At 41.8% G+C, this 20,495-nt stretch overlaps 1 protein-coding gene across 1 annotated transcript in view; it reads left to right on the forward strand.

Annotated features, from left to right (window-relative positions):
- Positions 1-20,495, forward strand: part of LOC112217707 (ras-related protein Rab-32-like) — a 40,230-nt gene that overhangs the window by 9,624 nt on the left and 10,111 nt on the right. Inside the window, exon 2 of the mRNA XM_024378183.2 lies at positions 17,672-17,949. Within this exon, the coding sequence (XP_024233951.1) occupies positions 17,672-17,949 (278 nt within the window). The remainder of the gene's footprint in view (positions 1-17,671; positions 17,950-20,495) is intronic.

Here is a 20,495-nt window from a genome sequence, read left to right on the forward strand (position 1 = left end):
TTCTTTAGTAGTGATTTACAATGCATTCAGAAATGTTTTTCGATCCCTTGACTTTTTCCTCATTTTAAAATTTAGTAAATAGTTTTTAATCTACACACAATATCCCATAATGGCAAAAAGCAAGAACTAGTTTTAATTTATAAATAAAAATCTGATGTCATATTTACAACCTGTACCCTTGCACATTGACTCAGTTCGGTACTCCTTGTACAGTGCCTTGCGAAAGTATTCGGCCCCCTTGAACTTTGCGACCTTTTGCCACATTTCAGGCTTCAAACATAAAGATATAAAACTGTATTTTTTTGTGAAGAATCAACAAGTGGGACACAATCATGAAGTGGAACGACATTTATTGGATATTTCAAACTTTTTTAACAAATCAAAAACTGAAAAATTGGGCGTGCAAAATTATTCAGCCCCCTTAAGTTAATACTTTGTAGCGCCACCTTTTGCTGTGATTACAGCTGTAAGTCGCTTGGGGTATGTCTCTATCAGTTTTGCACATCAAGAGACTGACATTTTTTCCCATTCCTCCTTGCAAAACAGCTCGAGTTCAGTGAGGTTGGATGGAGAGCATTTGTGAACAGCAGTTTTCAGTTCTTTCCACAGATTCTCGATTGGATTCAGGTCTGGACTTTGACTTGGCCATTCTAACACCTGGATATGTTTATTTTTGAACCATTCCATTGTAGATGTTGCTTTATGTTTTGGATCATTGTCTTGTTGGAAGACAAATCTCCGTCCCAGTCTCAGGTCTTTTGCAGACTCGATCAGGTTTTCTTCCAGAATGGTCCTGTATTTGGCTCCATCCATCTTCCCAACAATTTTAACCATCTTCCCCGTCCGTATCGAAGAAAAGCAGGCCCAAACCATGATGCTGCCACCACCATGTTTGACAGTGGGGATGGTGTGTTCAGGGTGATGAGCTGTGTTGCTTTTACGCCAAACATAACGTTTTGCATTGTTGCCAAAAAGTTCAATTTTGGTTTTATCTGACCAGAGCACCTTCTTCCACATGTTTGGTGTGTCTCCCAGGTGGCTTGTGGCAAACTTTAAACAACACTTTTTATGGATATCTTTAAGAAATGGCTTTCTTCTTGCCACTCTTCCATAAAGGCCAGATTTGTGCAATATACGACTGATTGTTGTCCTATGGACAGAGTCTCCCACCTCAGCTGTAGATCTCTGCAGTTCATCCAGAGTGATCATGGGCCTCTTGGCTGCATCTCTGATCAGTCTTCTCCTTGTATGAGCTGAAAGTTTAGAGGGACGGCCAGGTCTTGGTAGATTTGCAGTGGTCTGATACTCCTTCCATTTCAATATTATCGCTTGCACAGTGCTCCTTGGGATGTTTAAAGCTTGGGAAATCTTTTTGCATCCAAATCCGGTTTTAAACTTCTTCACAACAGTATCTCGGACCTGCCTGGTGTGTTCCTTGTTCTTCATAATGCTCTCTGCGCTTTTAACGGACCTCTGAGACTATCACAGTGCAGGTGCATTTATACGGAGACTTGATTACACACAGGTGGATTGTATTTATCTTAGTCATTTAGGGCAACATTGGATCATTCAGAGATCCTCACTGAACTTCTGGAGAGAGTTTGCTTCACTGAAAGTAAAGGGGCTGAATAATTTTGCACGCCCAATTTTTCAGTTTTTGATTTGTTAAAAAAGTTTGAAATATCCAATAAATGTCGTTCCAGTTCATGATTGTGTCCCACTTGTTGTTGATTCTTCACAAAAAAATACTGTTTTATATCTTTATGTTTGAAGCCTGAAATGTGGCAAAAGGTCGCAAAGTTCAAGGGGGCCGAATACTTTCGCAAGGCACTGTATATAGCCTCATTATTTTGTTTTTATTTTATTTTCTACTTTTATTTTAGTTAGTAAATATTTTCTTAACTCTTTCTTGAACTGCATTGTTGGGCTTGTAGGTAAGAATTTCACAGTAAGGTCTACCTACACCTGTTGTATTTGGCAGATGTGACAAATACAATTTGATTTTATTGCATTTTCTGTAGGTTACAGCAATGAGCTGTTGGAACCCGAAACTTGGCATGGATGTTTAGCCTTCAACATGTTTAAACTGTCGGTCCGGTAGGAGATTCGGTCAGTGCTATTAGTGATGATATGATATAGTGCACTGGCTTGCTCATGTGTTTGTGGTTCTGGGAGGAGGGTTATGTGTACGTGTGGCAACGCACTGCCGTTTGGTGTGCAGCATGTTGGCAGTGCTTGCTGTGACTAGTGCAACGCTGGCTGTATGGTAGGGGGTAGGGGTCGACCGATTAATCGGAATGGCCGATTTCAAGTTTTCATAACAATCGGAAATCGGTATTTTTGTGTGTGCAGATTTGCCGATTTTTAAAAAAGAAAAAGAAAAAAAATATTTTGAATGTAATTTTTTTACACCTTTATATAATCTTCATTTAACTAGGCAAGTCAGTTAAGAACACATTCTTATTTTCAATGACGGCCTAGGAACGGTGGGTTAACTGCCTCGTTCACTGGCAGAAAGATAGATTTTCACCTTGTCGGCTCAGGGGATCCAATCTTACAACCTTAGTCAACTAATCCAACGCAATAATGACCTGCCTCTCTCGTTGCACTCCACAAGGAGACTGCCTGTTACGCAGATGCAGTAAGCCAAGGTAAGTTGCTAACTAGCATTAAACTTATCTTATAAAAAACAATCAATCATAATCACTAGTTAACTACACATGGTTGATGATATTACTAGATATTATCTAGCGTGTCCTGTGTTGCTTATCTGACTGAGCATACAAGTATCTGACTGAGCGGTGGTAGGCAGAAGCAGGCGCATAAACATTCATTCAAACAGCACTTTCGTGAGTTTTGCCAGCAGCTCTTCCTTATGCGTCAAGCATTGAGCTATTTATGACTTCAAACCTATCAACTCCCGAGATGAGGCTGGTGTGACCAAAGTGAAATGGCTGGCAGAACAACAGATTTGTACCTTGTCAGCTCAGGGATTGAACATACCACCTTCTGTTTACTAGTCCAACCCTCGACCCACTAGGCTACCCTACCGCCTTGAAGACTCATGTTAAAAGCAACCACCAGCTTTCATATGTTCTGAGCAAGGAACTGAAACGTTAGCTTTCTTACATAGCACATATTGCACATTTACGTTCTTCTCCAACACTTTGTTTTTGCATTATTTAAACCAAATTGAACAGGTTTCATTATCTACTTGGGGCTAAATTGATTTTATTGATGTAGTATATTAAGTTAAAATAAGTGTTAATTCAGTATTGTTGTAATTGTCAAATCAAATCAAATTTTATTTGTCACATACACATGGTTAGCAGATGTTAATGCGAGTGTAGCGAAATGCTTGTGCTTCTAGTTCCGACAATGCAGTAATAACGAGCAAGTAATCTAACTAACAATTCCAAAAAAAACTACTGTCATACACAGTGTAAGGGGATAAAGAATATGTACATAAGGATATATGAATGAGTGATGGTACAGAGCAGCATAGGCAAGATACAGTAGATGATATCGAGTACAGTATATACATATGAGATAAGTATGTAAACCAAGTGGCATAGTTAAAGTGGCTAGTGATACATGTATTACATAAGGATGCAGTCGATGATATAGAGTACAGTATCAACGTATGCATATGAGATGAACAATGTAGGGTAAGTAACATTATATAAGGTAGCATTGTTTAAAGTGGCTAGTGATATATTTACATCATTTCCCATCGATTCCCATGATTAAAGTGGCTGGAGTAGAGTCAGTGTCATTGACAGTGTGTTGGCAGTAGCCACTCAATGTTAGTGGTGGCTGTTTAACAGTCTGATGGCCTTGAGATAGAAGCTGTTTTTCAGTCTCTCGGTCCCAGCTTTGATGCACCTGTACTGACCTCGCCTTCTGGATGGCAGCGGGGTGAACAGGCAGTGGCTCGGGTGGTTGATGTCCTTGATGATCTTTATGGCCTTCCTGTAGCATCGGGTGGTGTAGGTGTCCTGGAGGGCAGGTAGTTTGCCCCCGGTGATGCGTTGTGCAGACCTCACTACCCTCTGGAGAGCCTTACGGTTGAGGGCGGTGCAGTTGCCATACCAGGCGGTGATACAGCCCGCCAGGATGCTCTCGATTGTGCATCTGTAGAAGTTTGTGAGTCATTATTACATTATTACAAATATATATATATATTTCTAAATAAATCGGCCGATTTAAGCCGGTATCGGCTTTTTTTGGTCCTCCAATAGTCGGTATCGGCGTTGAAAAATCATAATCGGTCGACCTCTATGAGTGGGCCAAAATAAATTGACAACCCAAATCATTGTGCAGGCCGGATAGAAATGTGTCTCACCTTGTGTTTGACACGTGCTCTAGACTATTACCCATGTTATGACTGACTTGAGATCATTGCCCTTGCTAGTTTGATTGTATTGACATTCCCAGCCTTAGTTAGTTGTCCGTTTTTATTCTGAATATTGAGTCATTCAACTGAAACAGTGCATCATCCTGAATGGATGGAGGCAGCAAACATTGTACCAGGCCAGCTGTGATTTACAACCTGATAGCAATATTTTTTGGACTATCAAGAAATGTATTGGTGAATTATATTAATCATGCATTGAACTGCATCCATGCCTTGCATCCACTGCCAACAATGTCTTAGTGTACGTCATGGACGTTTGAGCTAAATATAACCTATTTTTATAAAGTTGATTTTGAAGCATCAACTGGGAATTTGATATTTTTGACTGATATTATGATTATCTGTTTCATATCTGCAAAGATGTTAAAACGCTGTCATTTCCACTTTAAAATATATTAAATTACTGACATTGATGCTTGGAATAAACATTGCGTAAGTTCTATGAGAATGGTCTCATAGGATCTTAAGCAATGAATGCTATTTTATTTTGGGAAAATTCAGAGGTGGAAACTTTGAGAATTAACGGAAATATATGCAAATTAATATTAATACCATTTAAATGTAGATGTTTTTTGCAGTGTATATATTTACCATATATGGAGAAAGAAACAAACCTTTTACCTTATCATAAGTAGAAAATTGCAAATGATTAAATCCTTCCAATAGAAAAAAAACTATTTAGTTACAAATTGAACTGTAATTAAGAGTTGACTCTTTACTTGGGATGATCCCCAAGGATCCATCGCATCTCCCCAAAACATTTTCAACACATCTGTAAAATTATAGTCAAGAAACTAAGGCTTTGGTTGTCTTCCTCTCAGGCTTCCATGTCTTCTCCCTGGACCTCCTCAATGTCCACCTCTTGAACATCAGACTCTGTCTTCACTGTCATTTTCCAACCTTGTTGAGGATGGCTCATTGTTAGGCTCAAAAAGCCTCAAGTTTGCCCAGATTTCCACCAATTTTTCAACCTTTGTATTGGTCATCCTGTTGCGTGCCTTGGTGTGTGTGTGTGTTCCCAAACAACGACCAGTTGCGTTCTGAGGCGGCTGATATTGGTGGGACTTGGAGGATGATGGAGGCAACAGGGAAAAGAGCCTCAGATCCACAAAGTCCCTTCCACCGGGTGGCTGATGAGATATGTTGGAACAACTGCCATATTGCATCTCCATCCCAAAGCCCTTGCTTGGAAGTGTACTTACAGACTGCCAAGAACCTTGCCCTCATCCAGGCCAAGGTGCAAGACACAGTAGTGATGACACCATAGGCCTTGTAGATCTCTGCACCAGACAGGATGCTCTTGCCAGCATACTTGGGGTCCAACATGTACGCCACGGCGTGTATGGGTTTCAGGCAGAAGTCTTCATGCTTTTTTATTTATTTCAGAACTGCAGTTTCCTCTGCTTGGAGCAACAGTGAAGTGGGCAGGGCAGTACGGATTTCTTCTCTTACATCTGCAAGCAGAGTCTGAACATCAGACAGGATGGCATCGTCTCCCTTAATCCCTAAAATGGCTACTGCTATAGGTTTCAGGAGTTTCAGGCTGCTTACCACTCTCTCCCAAAATACATCATCCAGGAGGATCCTCTCAATGGGGCTCTCCATATCAGCAGACTGTGATAGGGCCATTTTTTTGGAGAGACTCCTTCTCCTCCAGGAGAATGTCAAACATGATGACAACACCACCCCAACGGGTGTTGCTGGGCGGCTTCAATGTGCTGCTCTTATTTATCTCACTTTGCTTGGTGAGGTAGATTGCTCCTATAACTTGATGACTGTTTACATACCTAACCATTTCTTTGGCTCTCTTGTAGAGTGTATCCATTGTTTTCAGTGCCATTATGTCCTTGAGGAGCAGATTCAATGCATGAGCAGCACAGCCAATGAATGTTAGGGTAGGACTCCTCCACTTTTGACCACTTTAGACCGAACATGAAGCAGCCTTCATGTTCGCAGCATTGTCTGTCACCAGAGCAAATACCTTCTGTGGTCCAAGGTCATTGATGACTGCCTTCAGCTCATCTGCAATGTAGAGACCGGTGTGTCTGTTGTCCCTTGTGTCTGTGCTCTTGTAGAATACTGGTTGAGGGGTGGAGATGTAGTTAATTATTTCTTGCCCACGAACATACAACCACCCATCAGAGATGATTGTCTGCTTTCTCTATGATTTGCTTGACCTTCACTTGAACTCTGTTGAACTCTGCATCCAGCAAATGAGTAGATAAAGCACGTCTGGTTGGAGGGGTGTATGCTGGGCAAAGAACAGTCAGAACTCTCTTCCAATACTCATTGCCTGTGAGCATCAGGGTTGAACCAGTTGCATACACAGCTCAAGCAAGACATTCTTCAGCATTTCTCTGACTACATTGAGTCAACAAAAACTTCTGATTCCGGGAGGACCATGAGATGTTGCTATCGATAAGGTATCTTATTCATCATTTTCACCTCCAATAGAAGTATAGGGACTTTTGTCAGAAGGTTGCTTGTTATGAGTGCTGAGGAAACTTTATACCTTGGTCAGATGATTCTGCATCTTTGTTGCATTCTTCACATTTGGCACAGTATTTGCAAATGTACACAGCTTTTACTTCAACATTAGCTGCAGTGAGATGTCTCCACACATCAGATAGTGCCCGTGGCATTTTCCTGTAAAGATTAGAAGAATGAGTAAAGTTAGAAAATATTTAAACACACTTTGCTTTAGGTTACTATTTACTAGTTAACAAAAAATCATGTACGTCATATAAAATATATTCACCCCACCCAGTATTGTAATCAGAATTTACCAGAAAGCATGTAATCCTTGGCTCCGACAGTGTAGTAGTGTGGGCTCAATAGCATCTCATTAGTGTGCAAGATCTTGAGAATCAGCTGTAGATATGATGGAAGAATACACCGTGCATGCAGAGGGTTGCAATTCTATTGAATTGGGGATAGTTTAACTAAAATATGCCTCAAGACCTAAAATTGCCTTGTGTGTCCCACAAAAAAGGCTCACTGTAATAACTTCTTTGATGAATTTAAGCAAAATTCCCCAAATTCCCGGGCTCAACTTTCCATGGAAAATATACCGGAAGGTTTCCGACCCTTTGCAACCCTAAGTGTTATCCTGTTCTACCTTAACAATGTTGAATTGCAGCCTACATTGAAGTAATGCCATCGGGGAGCTATTTACAAGACTGCCTTGGAGGTTGCAGTATAATAGATAGATAGCAAGTCATCTATTGTCTAACCATTGAACCTCATCCTGCCTCGAATGGCCAAACACCTCAGCACAAACTAAAATCATCACTATGGTGTATTGAACGCTTTAATCAATCTCTATGAATCGTTTTGACTCCACCCCCCCCTCCACTGGGAAGGTGAGGGCAACTAGTCTGGCTAGCAAGGCTGTTTTGATGTTATCGGCATGATGCATTGATAATGAAGGGGGCTGTGATTTTTACATGATGATTCTCCTTTGTGTCTTTCTCAATCAATCAGGCACAGCCACATACAGCCTCCAAGTGCTGCCCCCTTCTATTACAACTGTTGGATTTTCAATTCCAAGCAACGAGAGGTCTCAATCTCCCATAAAAAAAATGTTTGAGAGAACCAATCAATGCGTCCGCTCAATTTCTGAACAAATATTGCATTAACAAACTGCCTTCGGTCCAGACAAGTGAGTCACAGCTCTTCCTCGCTGTGTGGTCACATGGGTTGTGTGAGCAAGGCTAGAGGTCTACTCCAGCAGAATAGCAACGCTTACATATCGAACACCATCTGAGTGGCACTGAATATTGAGCCAGGTGTTGAAGGAAAAAAGTTACATTTCCTTCTGACATCGTCTTCCCCTAAACTTCTTACCTCCTTTTATGATTGCATTGAAGAAATCCATTTCCAATGGCTTTCAATAAAGTGAAGCTTATTAAGTCGGCTCCAGGTTGATTCCATGCCAGCATGACACCTTCAGTGTGTAGGTACAAACCTTTTTCATTCAAAGCAATCGATGAGCACCAGTGTTGCTACTCATCTGCCAATCAGGGACCTGGCTTCCCTTGTCTACAAGTTACATTCACAAAGAAGTACAGAATTATAGGGTATGGATGCAGGCACGAAGGGTAATTGGGGGGCATCAGGTGCAAACTGTTAATGAATTAATTGCCTTAGGTGTCTACTCACTTCGATACATTATATATATTTATGAGATAGCTTTCCACAAAGGACCTCCGCATCGGCCGTTCTTAAATGTGTGGGGCTGACTCATAAATGATATGCAAAATATGATATGGACACTGTCCTTGAACAATGGTCTAAATTTGGCCTGTAGGAAGGAGGTAATCTAGTTGTTTAAAACGTGTGGGGATACAGAGTTGAATTTATATATTCACATGGCTTCTCTTTGGAGTAATTTGTTATAATCAACTCCTCTGCGTGGTGGATTTAAAAAAAATCCCGACGCAACACAATTAATGATTAGAGTGATTTTGTTCTAGAAAGTGTTTCACACCACAGCGTACTTTCAAGGCGCGAGATGTTTTTCCAATAAATCTTATTGCAAGAACATTGTCAAATATAAATTACTACTTTAGTAGTGAAAGTTATACATGACTTTAACTCATAGGTCCTAGAAGTCTGTGGGCATACAAGTACATTTTGTTATGGTCCTACATGAGGTACATGATCTACCTGAGAAACATCCTTTTATGAATGTCTCTTTTCTCTCTCTGACCACATCTGATCAAACCAATATGTTTGGTAGATTTCTTGATCGTTTTCTAGGTAAATAAAAGGTGGATTCTGGACAGCAGAATGCAAAGAGGAGTCTGATAGTATATGCCAGTGCTTATTGACGAAGACGTGATGCCATTACGGCTGTCATTGAAAGTAAGTAAACAGTTTACAGAACTATTTCTTCGGTTTTTGTTGGGATTTATTAAGTAACTGGCTTCAGTTCAAGCTTTTAACTTGTTTTGGAGCTTCATCAAGCCAGGTCTCGGGGTGTCCTCGAGCTGAAATGCTCAAGGAGAGAATTCTTATTGTCCATCGTATTCTTCCTCTGTGTCACAGATATGCAATGCAGTCTATGAAGTTGGCTGACTAGTAAGTAAACCTATTTTTAGGGGGAGAGGATGGTACAGTAACTATCATCTGTCAGTATGGTATTTTCATCTGTAGGTTTACTGTAGTATTTAGAGATTCTACATTTCTTAGGTTACAAAAAAGGGACAGAGTTGATATTCTTTTCCATAGTGAAGGAAATTGATTGTACCCTAGAGTTAATGTAGTTAAGAGATTCATTTTAATTTAATTTCGGATCCCGTCCACATCATAAAGAAATCGTCTACATCAGCGGTGGGAAAAACTCCAGTCCTCGGGCCTGATTGGTGTCACACTTTTGCCCCAGTCCCAGCTAACACACCTGATTCCAATAATCAACTAATCATGATCTTCAGTTTAGAAGGCAATTTGTTTAATCAGTTTTGGATGCTAGGAATGTGGACAGAGTGTGACACCACTCCTGCCCTGAGGACTAGAGTTGCCAATGTCTGGTTAATAGTGGATCCAATATTTGACATGTTCTTTGTATAGATCATTTTCATAAATTTAAATCCAAAGAGATTTGCGTAATTAGGGGCTAATGGGGTTCCCTTCGCTGTTACAAAGGTCTGTAGGTAGTAATATTAGTCAAATACAAAATAGTTTTTAGTGAGCACTAGTTGCGCAAGTTCAATTATATAATTTGAAGGCACAAGGCATCCGTGGTCGGAGAGGAAGAATTTGAGGGCCTCCATCATTCGTAATATTGGTGTATAATGATGAGACACCGAGTGACTGGCCAATTTCCTTCATTAATAACTGGTATACTTTGTATTTTCGATATAAAGTCAGTGGTGTCTTTTAAACAGGATGGCAACTGCATGTTGGAAGAATGTTAAACATGCTTTTTACATTTGTATCACACTTTTTTTTTTAAATCATTCAAGTTTGTCCGACACTGAATTCTTCCACTGCTATATCTATCGCTACATCTGCCATCATTGAAGTCGTTTGTGTTGACGAAGGGTGTTGTACAAAACAGTTAACAGCGATTGAATCGTCTAACCAATCAGAGTATCAGAATTTTCAAAACGTTGCTTTACTTACGTGTGTTCTGGCTCTGGTCCAACCCATCAGTTTCTGGGACCAATCAGACAATCCATTTTCCCATTCACTGTTTTGGTGGTGCTCATAAAATGTATCAGAACTTTAAAAGTAGCAGAGTCTGACTACAGTGAATAGAGAGAGACAAGGCCATGTGCAGGGAACATTTCATAACATCTTACTTGACTTTTGCACAGTGGTGAAAAGAGGAAGAACAATGAAAAGGAGAGTTTCACTGCTTTGTTGTCACTCACAACCTGGAGACAGGTTCACATACTATACATACCAAACTTAGAAAGTTAGGTTTTTGCGAAAACAGACTTCTAAAGTTCGGTATTTACAGTATGTGAACCTGTTTTGAGGTTGGGAGTGAAAACCACATCAAATCAAAATGTTTTGTCACATGCGCCGAATACAACGTGCTCTTCCCAACAATGCAGAGTACAAAACATTATAACTCAGAGGAAAAGCATACACAAGAATGGGGCTATACAGAATGGCGCTATATGTAGCAGTACCAGATCAATGTGCAGGAGGGGTATGATGTATTGGCGTGGTAAAGTGACTAGGCATCAGGATAGGTAATAATAAGAGAGTAGCCTTCAGAAGCTTCTCAATGTACCAATCCTCTCTCGTCTCTCATCAACAAATAGCTGACATTTTGAAAGTATTAGAGTACCTCTGCCAGTATTCTTTTCTCTCTATTGACTACCCAGACTACTAGTTAATTCGATTCACACTGAAAAGTATTTTTTCCTTTGAGGTCGGACTGAGCCTGAGCCTTAAGTGTGTGTGGAGCCTGTCGACTAAAAGCCGATAAATGGTAACACTTTATTTTAGGGGTACCTAATTAACCATTTATAAGGCATATATAAATTTTGTATTCACAGTTTATTAATCATTACTCCCACAATTTACTAATCATTTAAGTATTTTTGCAGTCCCTAATCTAAAGTGAGCGCTTTCTACTTTATAAATACTTTATAAATGTTTTGATTGACCAGTGTGATTTCTCACAGAAGGATGGGCATGTCATTGGGATACATTCCGTCAGTCACCCATGTATATATAAATACTAACTAGCTTACTAACATTTTACAACTGTGGGAGTAATGATTAATAAATGGTGAACACAATTTATAAATGGTTTATTAGGTACCAGGGGTGTCATGCACCCCAGAAATCTGAGGGGGCACAAAGTATGTGAGGATGGCTGGGGGGTGGGTCAACAAGGAATTTAGCATTTTTCGAATACCTGAAACACATTTTTACTGCAATCTAGAGACATAATCATTGTGCTTAATTCTATGTCAAAGAAATAATATTTTTCTGCTTATCTAAGCATACCTCTTGAGCCGTCTGTATCCACCTGATGTGTGTGGTAATTTATATATATTTACTTTTTTTTTTTTACTGAATCTGCTTCTCTGAATCTGGGTAAAAGATTGAAAGGAATGTGAGTCTTATTTAGTAAATGCTTTATTTTCTAAAGTTGTTGCCAGCAGGCATGCCAGCTAAAGTAGTTAGGCAGACTAGCTACTCTAACTTGATTGATAGCCTGAAATGGCTTCTTGGTAGCTAGTTATGAGGCTGGTACATTGGGAGTCTCTGGGCAGCTAAAGCCAACTTCATTAAATGTCTAGGTGGCTAGTGGTATTACAGAGAAACGACAACATTTTTTACATTTAAAAAATATGTATATATTAAAAAGGACATCTGAGGGCTTGACACCTGTTTTAGTTACCCTTTAAAATAAAGTGATACCCGAGAAATATGCTCGGAAAACGTTTAATAAAGTGAGTTTTTTTTATTTCTGTATTCCTCTTCTAAGACTTCTTCTCTTGGATCTCTGGGCACCAAAAGGCCTGGAAATGAAAGCCTTTATTTCAATCCATCATCTCGCCTTCCCACTGTGCCGTGTCCCCAGTGAATTCACCTGGGGTTAAACCGACTAAATTTAGACCCTCAATTATGAGCAATTACTGAGCAGGCCTGTAGGCCCCTCAGTGTATTGACTCCCTCACTCACACCCGCACTGCGACACGCAGTTTCCAAACGTAGCTGGGTAAGTACCTGTAATGAAGTGAAACTGCAGGGGGAGAAACTGCCGTCACGGTTCCTGAAACAGCTCTCTTTATTCAGTGTTTAACTTGGATGCAGTGGAGACTAGTTCTGTGCAGTGAGGTGAGCTACTCCTCATTCTTTAATTGGATTGTGTGCAGCAGCAGCAATGTCCATTTCTGTTGTAACTTACATGTGTTCAGACAGTGAAACCATTTTTAAACACTGCCACGGCATTATCCTTCTAATTTGATGTCCACATTCCAACACAAAGTTATTTCTTGGATGGTCATTTTAGAATTAGGTGAGTAGGTAACCATGAGTCATGCAACCCCTTAAAATATTGGCATTGGCATCGGCCACCTGCTCCCAGAGCTGGTACATACTAGTTTGTTGTTTGTGGAACTGGCAATTAGACCATAAATCAATCATTCACCAGGCTCAGATGTATCAAAACCAACTGAGCTGTTGCCATATTAGCATAGCAACCTGCCAGATCTCTCCAATAACATACCATGGGTGCTCTATTGTCTTCTAATGAGACTCTTCTGTCATAGTGAAAGGGTAAAGAACCCAGAGTGATATCATTAGAATAGATAATCTGTCTGTCTCCTCTCTCTCTCCCTCTCTCTGCCTGTCTCTACATCCGTGCCCACATGGTTGTAAACAGCCGTACAGACACGCGGACATGGTTGTAAACAGCCGTACAGACACGCGGACATGGTTGTAAACAGCCGTACAGACACGCGGACATGGTTGTAAACAGCCGTACAGACACGCGGACATGGTTGTAAACAGCCGTACTGACACGCGGACATGGTTGTAAACAGCCGTACAGACACGCGGACATGGTTGTAAACAGCCGTACAGACACGCGGACATGGTTGTAAACAGCCGTACAGACATGGAACTGAGAGCCTTCTAGCATTCTAAAAATGATTCCTGAACATTCTGGTATGCTTGAACAGAACACCCCAGAACAATCTGAAGTCTTGTATGTTCCATTCCGACTAAGTATTCTGCTGAGAGACGGCAGAGGTGTGGATTCGCAAGAGCTCAGATATGGGAGGATGATCACAGCTATGTCTGTTCCACTTTTTTCCTCTCTTTTTGGCCTGTGTCTGTGAGGCAGTGGGGCAGGCAGCAGTGTTCAGGGTTCAGTTGAGTGCAGAAGCTCTTTCATCCCCTGATATGGCTGTCAGTCTCACACACAACCTGCCTGACACAACTGTAGGAAGCCTTATGATCTGCAAATGACGTAACATGTAGAAGAGGGCTGGATCAGAGAGAGAGAATTGCTGCATGGGTGTGATCCTGGACCCCAAACAGGTAAAGCAGAGGTATAGTCTTCCCATTAATCCCCCGACCAAAGATTCACCTTTAATTGAGGTACGCCTCAGTGAACAATCACTCACAGGTTGATTGATTTCAGCAGTCTTGAAGGTTCTATAAATTCTTGTCCTGGAAATAATTTGTGGAGATGGGGCTCCACCTCAAATCTGTTTGCTCTAAAGGTTTTGTCCAGTGCTCATTAATGTAATTTGATGGAACTTCGTGAGAAATCAAAAAAATTGTTAGGGTGAATTTTGTTGCAATATCCCAGTGAGAAACCAAAGGGGGTGATTTAGATAGGAGAATCATCCTCATATTATTGAGTACAACCGATGCTCCATGTCAACTAAAGCTTGCAGATCGAAATCCAATGCATGCAAATTGTTAATCAATACCGCAGGCTTTTGGCCATTCATTATCAGGGTTTGCATTTTCACTCCTCTCTGAGATTAATAGCTAATACACAGACTGATAATATGGCTATGGAATAATAGTCTTGCCATCGTTGTGACTGTATTTTGAGTAGTGCCTTGCTTAGATTGGTAGTGACACCCAGTATCCCGGTGGTAATTCCACTTGCTTTCACTTTGTAAAGCATCATTCCAGATTTCTCCCAGACTGGAGAGAATGGGTTCATTATCAAGGAGGCAGATTTCTCCCAGACTGGAGAGAATGGGTTCATTATCAAGGAGGCAGATTTCTCCCAGACTGGAGAGAATGGGTTCATTATCAAGGAGGCAGATTTCTCCCAGACTGGAGAGAATGGGTTCATTATCAAGGAGGCAGATTTCTCCCAGACTGGAGAGAATGGGTTCATTATCGAGGAGGCAGATTTCTCCCAGACTGGAGAGAATGGGTTCATTATCGAGGAGGCAGATTTCTCCCAGACTGGAGAGAATGGGTTCATTATCGAGGAGGCAGATTTCTCCCAGACTGGAGAGAATGGGTTCATTATCGAGGAGGCAGATTTCTCCCAGACTGGAGAGAATGGGTTCATTATCGAGGAGGCAGATTTCTCCCAGACTGGAGAGAATGGGTTCATTATCGAGGAGGCAGATTTCTCCCAGACTGGAGAGAATGGGTTCATTATCGAGGAGGCAGATTTCTCCCAGTAAGACTGGAGAGAATGGGTTCATTATCGAGGAGGCAGATTTCTCCCAGTAAGACTGGAGAGAATGGGTTCATTATCGAGGAGGCAGATTTCTCCCAGTAAGACTGGAGAGAATGGGTTCATTATCGAGGAGGCAGATTTCTCCCAGTAAGACTGGAGAGAATGGGTTCATTATCGAGGAGGCAGATTTCTCCCAGTAAGACTGGAGAGAATGGGTTCATTATCGAGGAGGCAGATTTCTCCCAGTAAGACTGGAGAGAATGGGTTCATTATCGAGGAGGCAGATTTCTCCCAGTAAGACTGGAGAGAATGGGTTCATTATCGAGGAGGCAGATTTCTCCCAGTAAGACTGGAGAGAATGGGTTCATTATCGAGGAGGCAGATTTCTCCCAGTAAGACTGGAGAGAATGGGTTCATTATCGAGGAGGCAGATTTCTCCCAGTAAGACTGGAGAGAATGGGTTCATTATCGAGGAGGCAGATTTCTCCCAGTAAGACTGGAGAGAATGGGTTCATTATCGAGGAGGCAGATTTCTCCCAGTAAGACTGGAGAGAATGGGTTCATTATCGAGGAGGCAGATTTCTCCCAGTAAGACTGGAGAGAATGGGTTCATTATCGAGGAGGCAGATTTCTCCCAGTAAGACTGGAGAGAATGGGTTCATTATCGAGGAGGCAGATTTCTCCCAGTAAGACTGGAGAGAATGGGTTCATTATCGAGGAGGCAGATTTCTCCCAGTAAGACTGGAGAGAATGGGTTCATTATCGAGGAGGCAGATTTCTCCCAGTAAGACTGGAGAGAATGGGTTCATTATCGAGGAGGCAGATTTCTCCCAGTAAGACTGGAGAGAATGGGTTCATTATCGAGGAGGCAGATTTCTCCCAGTAAGACTGGAGAGAATGGGTTCATTATCGAGGAGGCAGATTTCTCCCAGTAAGACTGGAGAGAATGGGTTCATTATCGAGGAGGCAGATTTCTCCCAGTAAGACTGGAGAGAATGGGTTCATTATCGAGGAGGCAGATTTCTCCCAGTAAGACTGGAGAGAATGGGTTCATTATCGAGGAGGCAGATTTCTCCCAGTAAGACTGGAGAGAATGGGTTCATTATCGAGGAGGCAGATTTCTCCCAGTAAGACTGGAGAGAATGGGTTCATTATCGAGGAGGCAGATTTCTCCCAGTAAGACTGGAGAGAATGGGTTCATTATCGAGGAGGCAGATTTCTCCCAGTAAGACTGGAGAGAATGGGTTCATTATCGAGGAGGCAGATTTCTCCCAGTAAGACTGGAGAGAATGGGTTCATTATCGAGGAGGCAGATTTCTCCCAGTAAGACTGGAGTGAATGGGTTCATTATCGAGGAGGCAGATTTCTCCCAGTAAGACTGGAGTGAATGGGTTCATTATCGAGGAGGCAGATTTCTCCCAGTAAGACTGGAGAGAATGGGTTCATTATCGAGGAGGCAGATTTCTCCCAGTAAGACTGGAGAGAATGGGTTCATTATCGAGGAGGCAGATTTCTCCCAGTAAGACTGGAGAGAATGGGTTCATTATCGAGGAGGCAGATTTCTCCCAGTAAGACTGGAGAGAATGGGTTCATTATCGAGGAGGCAGATTTCTCCCAGTAAGACTGGAGAGAATGGGTTCATTATCGAGGAGGCAGATTTCTCCCAGTAAGACTGGAGAGAATGGGTTCATTATCGAGGAGGCAGATTTCTCCCAGTAAGACTGGAGAGAATGGGTTCATTATCGAGGAGGCAGATTTCTCCCAGTAAGACTGGAGAGAATGGGTTCATTATCGAGGAGGCAGATGTCTCCCAGTAAGACTGGAGAGAATGGGTTCATTATCGAGGAGGCAGATTTCTCCCAGTAAGACTGGAGAGAATGGGTTCATTATCGAGGAGGCAGATTTCTTCCTTGGCTTGAGTCATGACAAACTAGAAAAAGTGGGTCAAGATCCGTTTTGGTCATTTGGTGGGGAAGGGGAACCAAAATGAAGGCAAAACACTACTCTCACACAGCACTTTAGAGCAGGAGAATAAAATATGTTCGTCTTCTGAATTACTTTTACCTTCCTCTGTCATCTGATGAAACACTGGCAAATCCTCACTCAGTTTTATATCCATGTCTAAAACATGTACATATTCCTGGTAAACTGGGCTAATTCTCCCCAAACTGGCACCTTTAAATGTCTCATGGGAGTGTGGTGAGTGATTTTAGTGGAGTAATCGATCTCACAAGTGGTCCTTGTTGTGCTGTACTCACTGCGCTGGGTAATGGGGCCTGTGGAATCTCCTGTCACAGGTCTATCTGTGTGTGTACAGAAGGAACAGACCCTGCTTTGCTGCCTCATTAGCAACACTCAAAGGCTAAGTTGCTTCCACCCCTCTATAGGCTCCTGTGTTTTGTACATTCAGATGTCTTGTTTTTTCCTTGAATCCTTTCTGATGTCCTCTTATGGGCTAACAGAATCTCTGCATCTGGTAACTCATTGAGCATTTGACCCAACAGCCTTTTGTTTACTAACTAGTCCATCTCCTTAGTTACTTTGACGCAGGCCTACTAGGTTTAATTGTGTACTGTACCATTGACCCATTGAGTTACTGATCGTGTTGCTTCCCTGTCCCCATGCAGGTCAGGAGCGATTTGGGAACATGACTCGGGTGTACTACAAGGAGGCGGTGGGGGCATTCGTGGTGTTTGACGTGACGAGGGGCTCCACGTTTGAGGCCGTGTCCAAATGGAAACATGACTTGGACAGCAAGGTGAAACTGGCCAATGGGAGCCCTATCCCCTCAGTGCTGCTGGCCAATAAGTGTGACCAGAAAAATGAGACCTCCAACAACACTTCCCTCATGGACAACTTCTGTAAAGAGACTGGCTTCCTGGGCTGGTTCGAGACCTCGGCCAAGGTAAGACATGCACACACACAGACACACAAATATGCCTACACCATAAGACTATAACACAGTGGTGGCTGGTGGTACTTTAAATGGGGAGGACAGGCTCATAGTAATGGCTGGAATGGAATGGTTTCAAACACATCAAACACCTGGTTTGCATTTGTTTGATACTATTACATTCACTCCATTCCAGACATTATTATGAGCAGTCCTCCCCTGACTAGCCTCCTCTGCTATAACAGTGTGCTTTGTTGCCATTAGATCTCCCCTAGTCAGGAAGCATTAACTACAGTGATAGTACTACAAGTACTATTATTGCTAGTGTGTGCATTAGGCTTTTTTTATCAGCTTGAATGGAAGGTAAATGTAGGTCTTTGTTTCCAAGGTTGTTTCCTAATGTTTTACAGGTTTGCTTTTCAGTTAAAAAAAAAGAAAAAAAAGAAAGTTGATTGTCAAATAAAGTCTTATTGGTCACATGCGCCGAAGACAACAGGTATTCCTTTTGTTCGATTCATTTCAAATAAATTCACCTTACCGTGAAATGCTTACTTTCACAAGCCCTTTACTAACATTGCAGTAAAATAAATAGAGTTAAGAAAATATTTATTAAATAAACTAAAGTTAAAAAAAAAAAAGTAACAAGAAAATGACATAAAAATAACGAGGGGGTACCGGTACCGAGTCAATGTGCGGGGGTACAGGTTAGTCAAGGTAATTTGTAAAGTGACTATTTATAGATAATAAACAGCGAGTAGTAGCAGTGTAAAAGCAAAGGGAGGGGGGTGGGTGGTGTCAATGTAAATAGTCCAGGTCGCAGTGCTCACAGTCTTACGGCTTGTGGGTAGAGACTGTTTAGACGCCTCTTGGACCTAGACTTGGCGCTCCGGTACAACTTGCCGTGCGGTAGCAGATAGAACAGTCTATGACTTGGGTTACTGGATACTGACAAATTTTGGGCCTTCCTCTGACCATACCTTATCTAATTTCTGTTATACTCACAGACATGATTCAAACAGTTTTAGAAACTTCAGAGTGTTTTCTATCCTAATAATATGCATATCGTATATTCTTGGCATGAGTAGGAGAAAGTTGAAATTGGGCACGCTATTTATCCAAAAGTGAAAATGCTGCCCCCTATACCTTAAGAAGTTAATTGGTGTATTTGGCCCTCCTTTTCCTATAGTCCACGATCAGCTCCTTTGTCTTGCTCACATTGAGGTTGTTTTCACCACCTGTCTATAGGCTGCCTCATCATTCTCGGTGATCAGGCCTACCACTGTTTTGTCATCAGCAAACTTAATGATGGTGTTGGAGTTGTGCTTGGCCACGCAGTCGTGGGTGAACAGGGAGTACAGGAGGAGACTAAGCACCCACCCCTGAGGAGCCCAAGTGTTGAGGATCAGCATGGCAGATGTGTTGTTTCCTACCCTTACCACCTGGGGGGTGTCCGTCAGGAAGTCCAGGATCCAGTTGCAGAGGGAGGTGTTTAGTCCCAGGGTCCTTAGCTTAGTGATGAGCTTCGTGTGGCACTATGGTGTTGAATGCTGAGCTGTAGTCAATGAACAGCATTCTGACATAGGCCTTCCTTTTGTCCAGGTGGGAAAAGGCAGTGTGGAACATCGAACACTGAATAGATGAGGAAAAGTCAAAGGCAAGAATAGCATGAAAAGGTCATGTAACACACGTGTTAAGTCACTGGTGGTTTAAGCCCTGACTGGGGGGAGTTAAATCAAAACATTTGATAGCAGTACTCCTCGTGCTACCAAATCGAACTATTTGTACTGTGGGTCATTGTGCTGTTGAAAGGAGCAGAGTTGGGAAACACAAGCATACCCCACCGTGCCACGCTGAGCACTTTTAGTTAGGAGAGACAGAAGCATATGCTCACCAACAGTTCCAGCCAGCATCACAATAACAACCAAAATGGAAGCTGTCTTCAATGCCATTCCAAGATATGTTAAAGGCCTTCAATTGAGTGCTTTTCCTCATCTGAAAACACTTTTGTTTGACAACTTAAAGGAGGTTGTTAGGCAAGGCCTTTAGGGAGAAATTAAATTAGGGATCAGTGAGCAGGATTTAGTTAGTTTGTGTATGTACAGTCGTATGAAAAAGTTTGGGCACCCCTGACACTTTCCATGCTTTCCATTTATAAATAATTGGGTGTTTTGGATCAGCAATTTCATTTTGATCTATCAAATAACTGATGGACACAGTAATATTTCAGTAGTGAAATGAGGTTTATTGGATTAACAGAAAATGTGCAATATGCATCAAAACAAAATTAGACAGGTGCATAAATTTGGGCACCCCAATAGAAAAATCACATCAATATCTAGTACAGCCTCCTTTTGCTAAAATAACATCCTCTAGACACTTCCCATAGCCTCTGAGTGTCTGGATTCTGGATGAAGGTATTTTGGACCATTCCTCCTTACAAAACATCTCCAGTTCAGTTAGATTTGATGGTTGCCGAGCATGGACAGCCCGCTTCAAATCATCCCACAGATTCTCAATGATATTCAGGTCTAGGGACTGGGATGGCCATTCCAGATCAT

This window comes from Oncorhynchus tshawytscha, linkage group LG18, assembly GCF_018296145.1.
Source record: "Oncorhynchus tshawytscha isolate Ot180627B linkage group LG18, Otsh_v2.0, whole genome shotgun sequence".
In the NCBI taxonomy this organism is placed as follows: domain Eukaryota; kingdom Metazoa; phylum Chordata; class Actinopteri; order Salmoniformes; family Salmonidae; genus Oncorhynchus; species Oncorhynchus tshawytscha.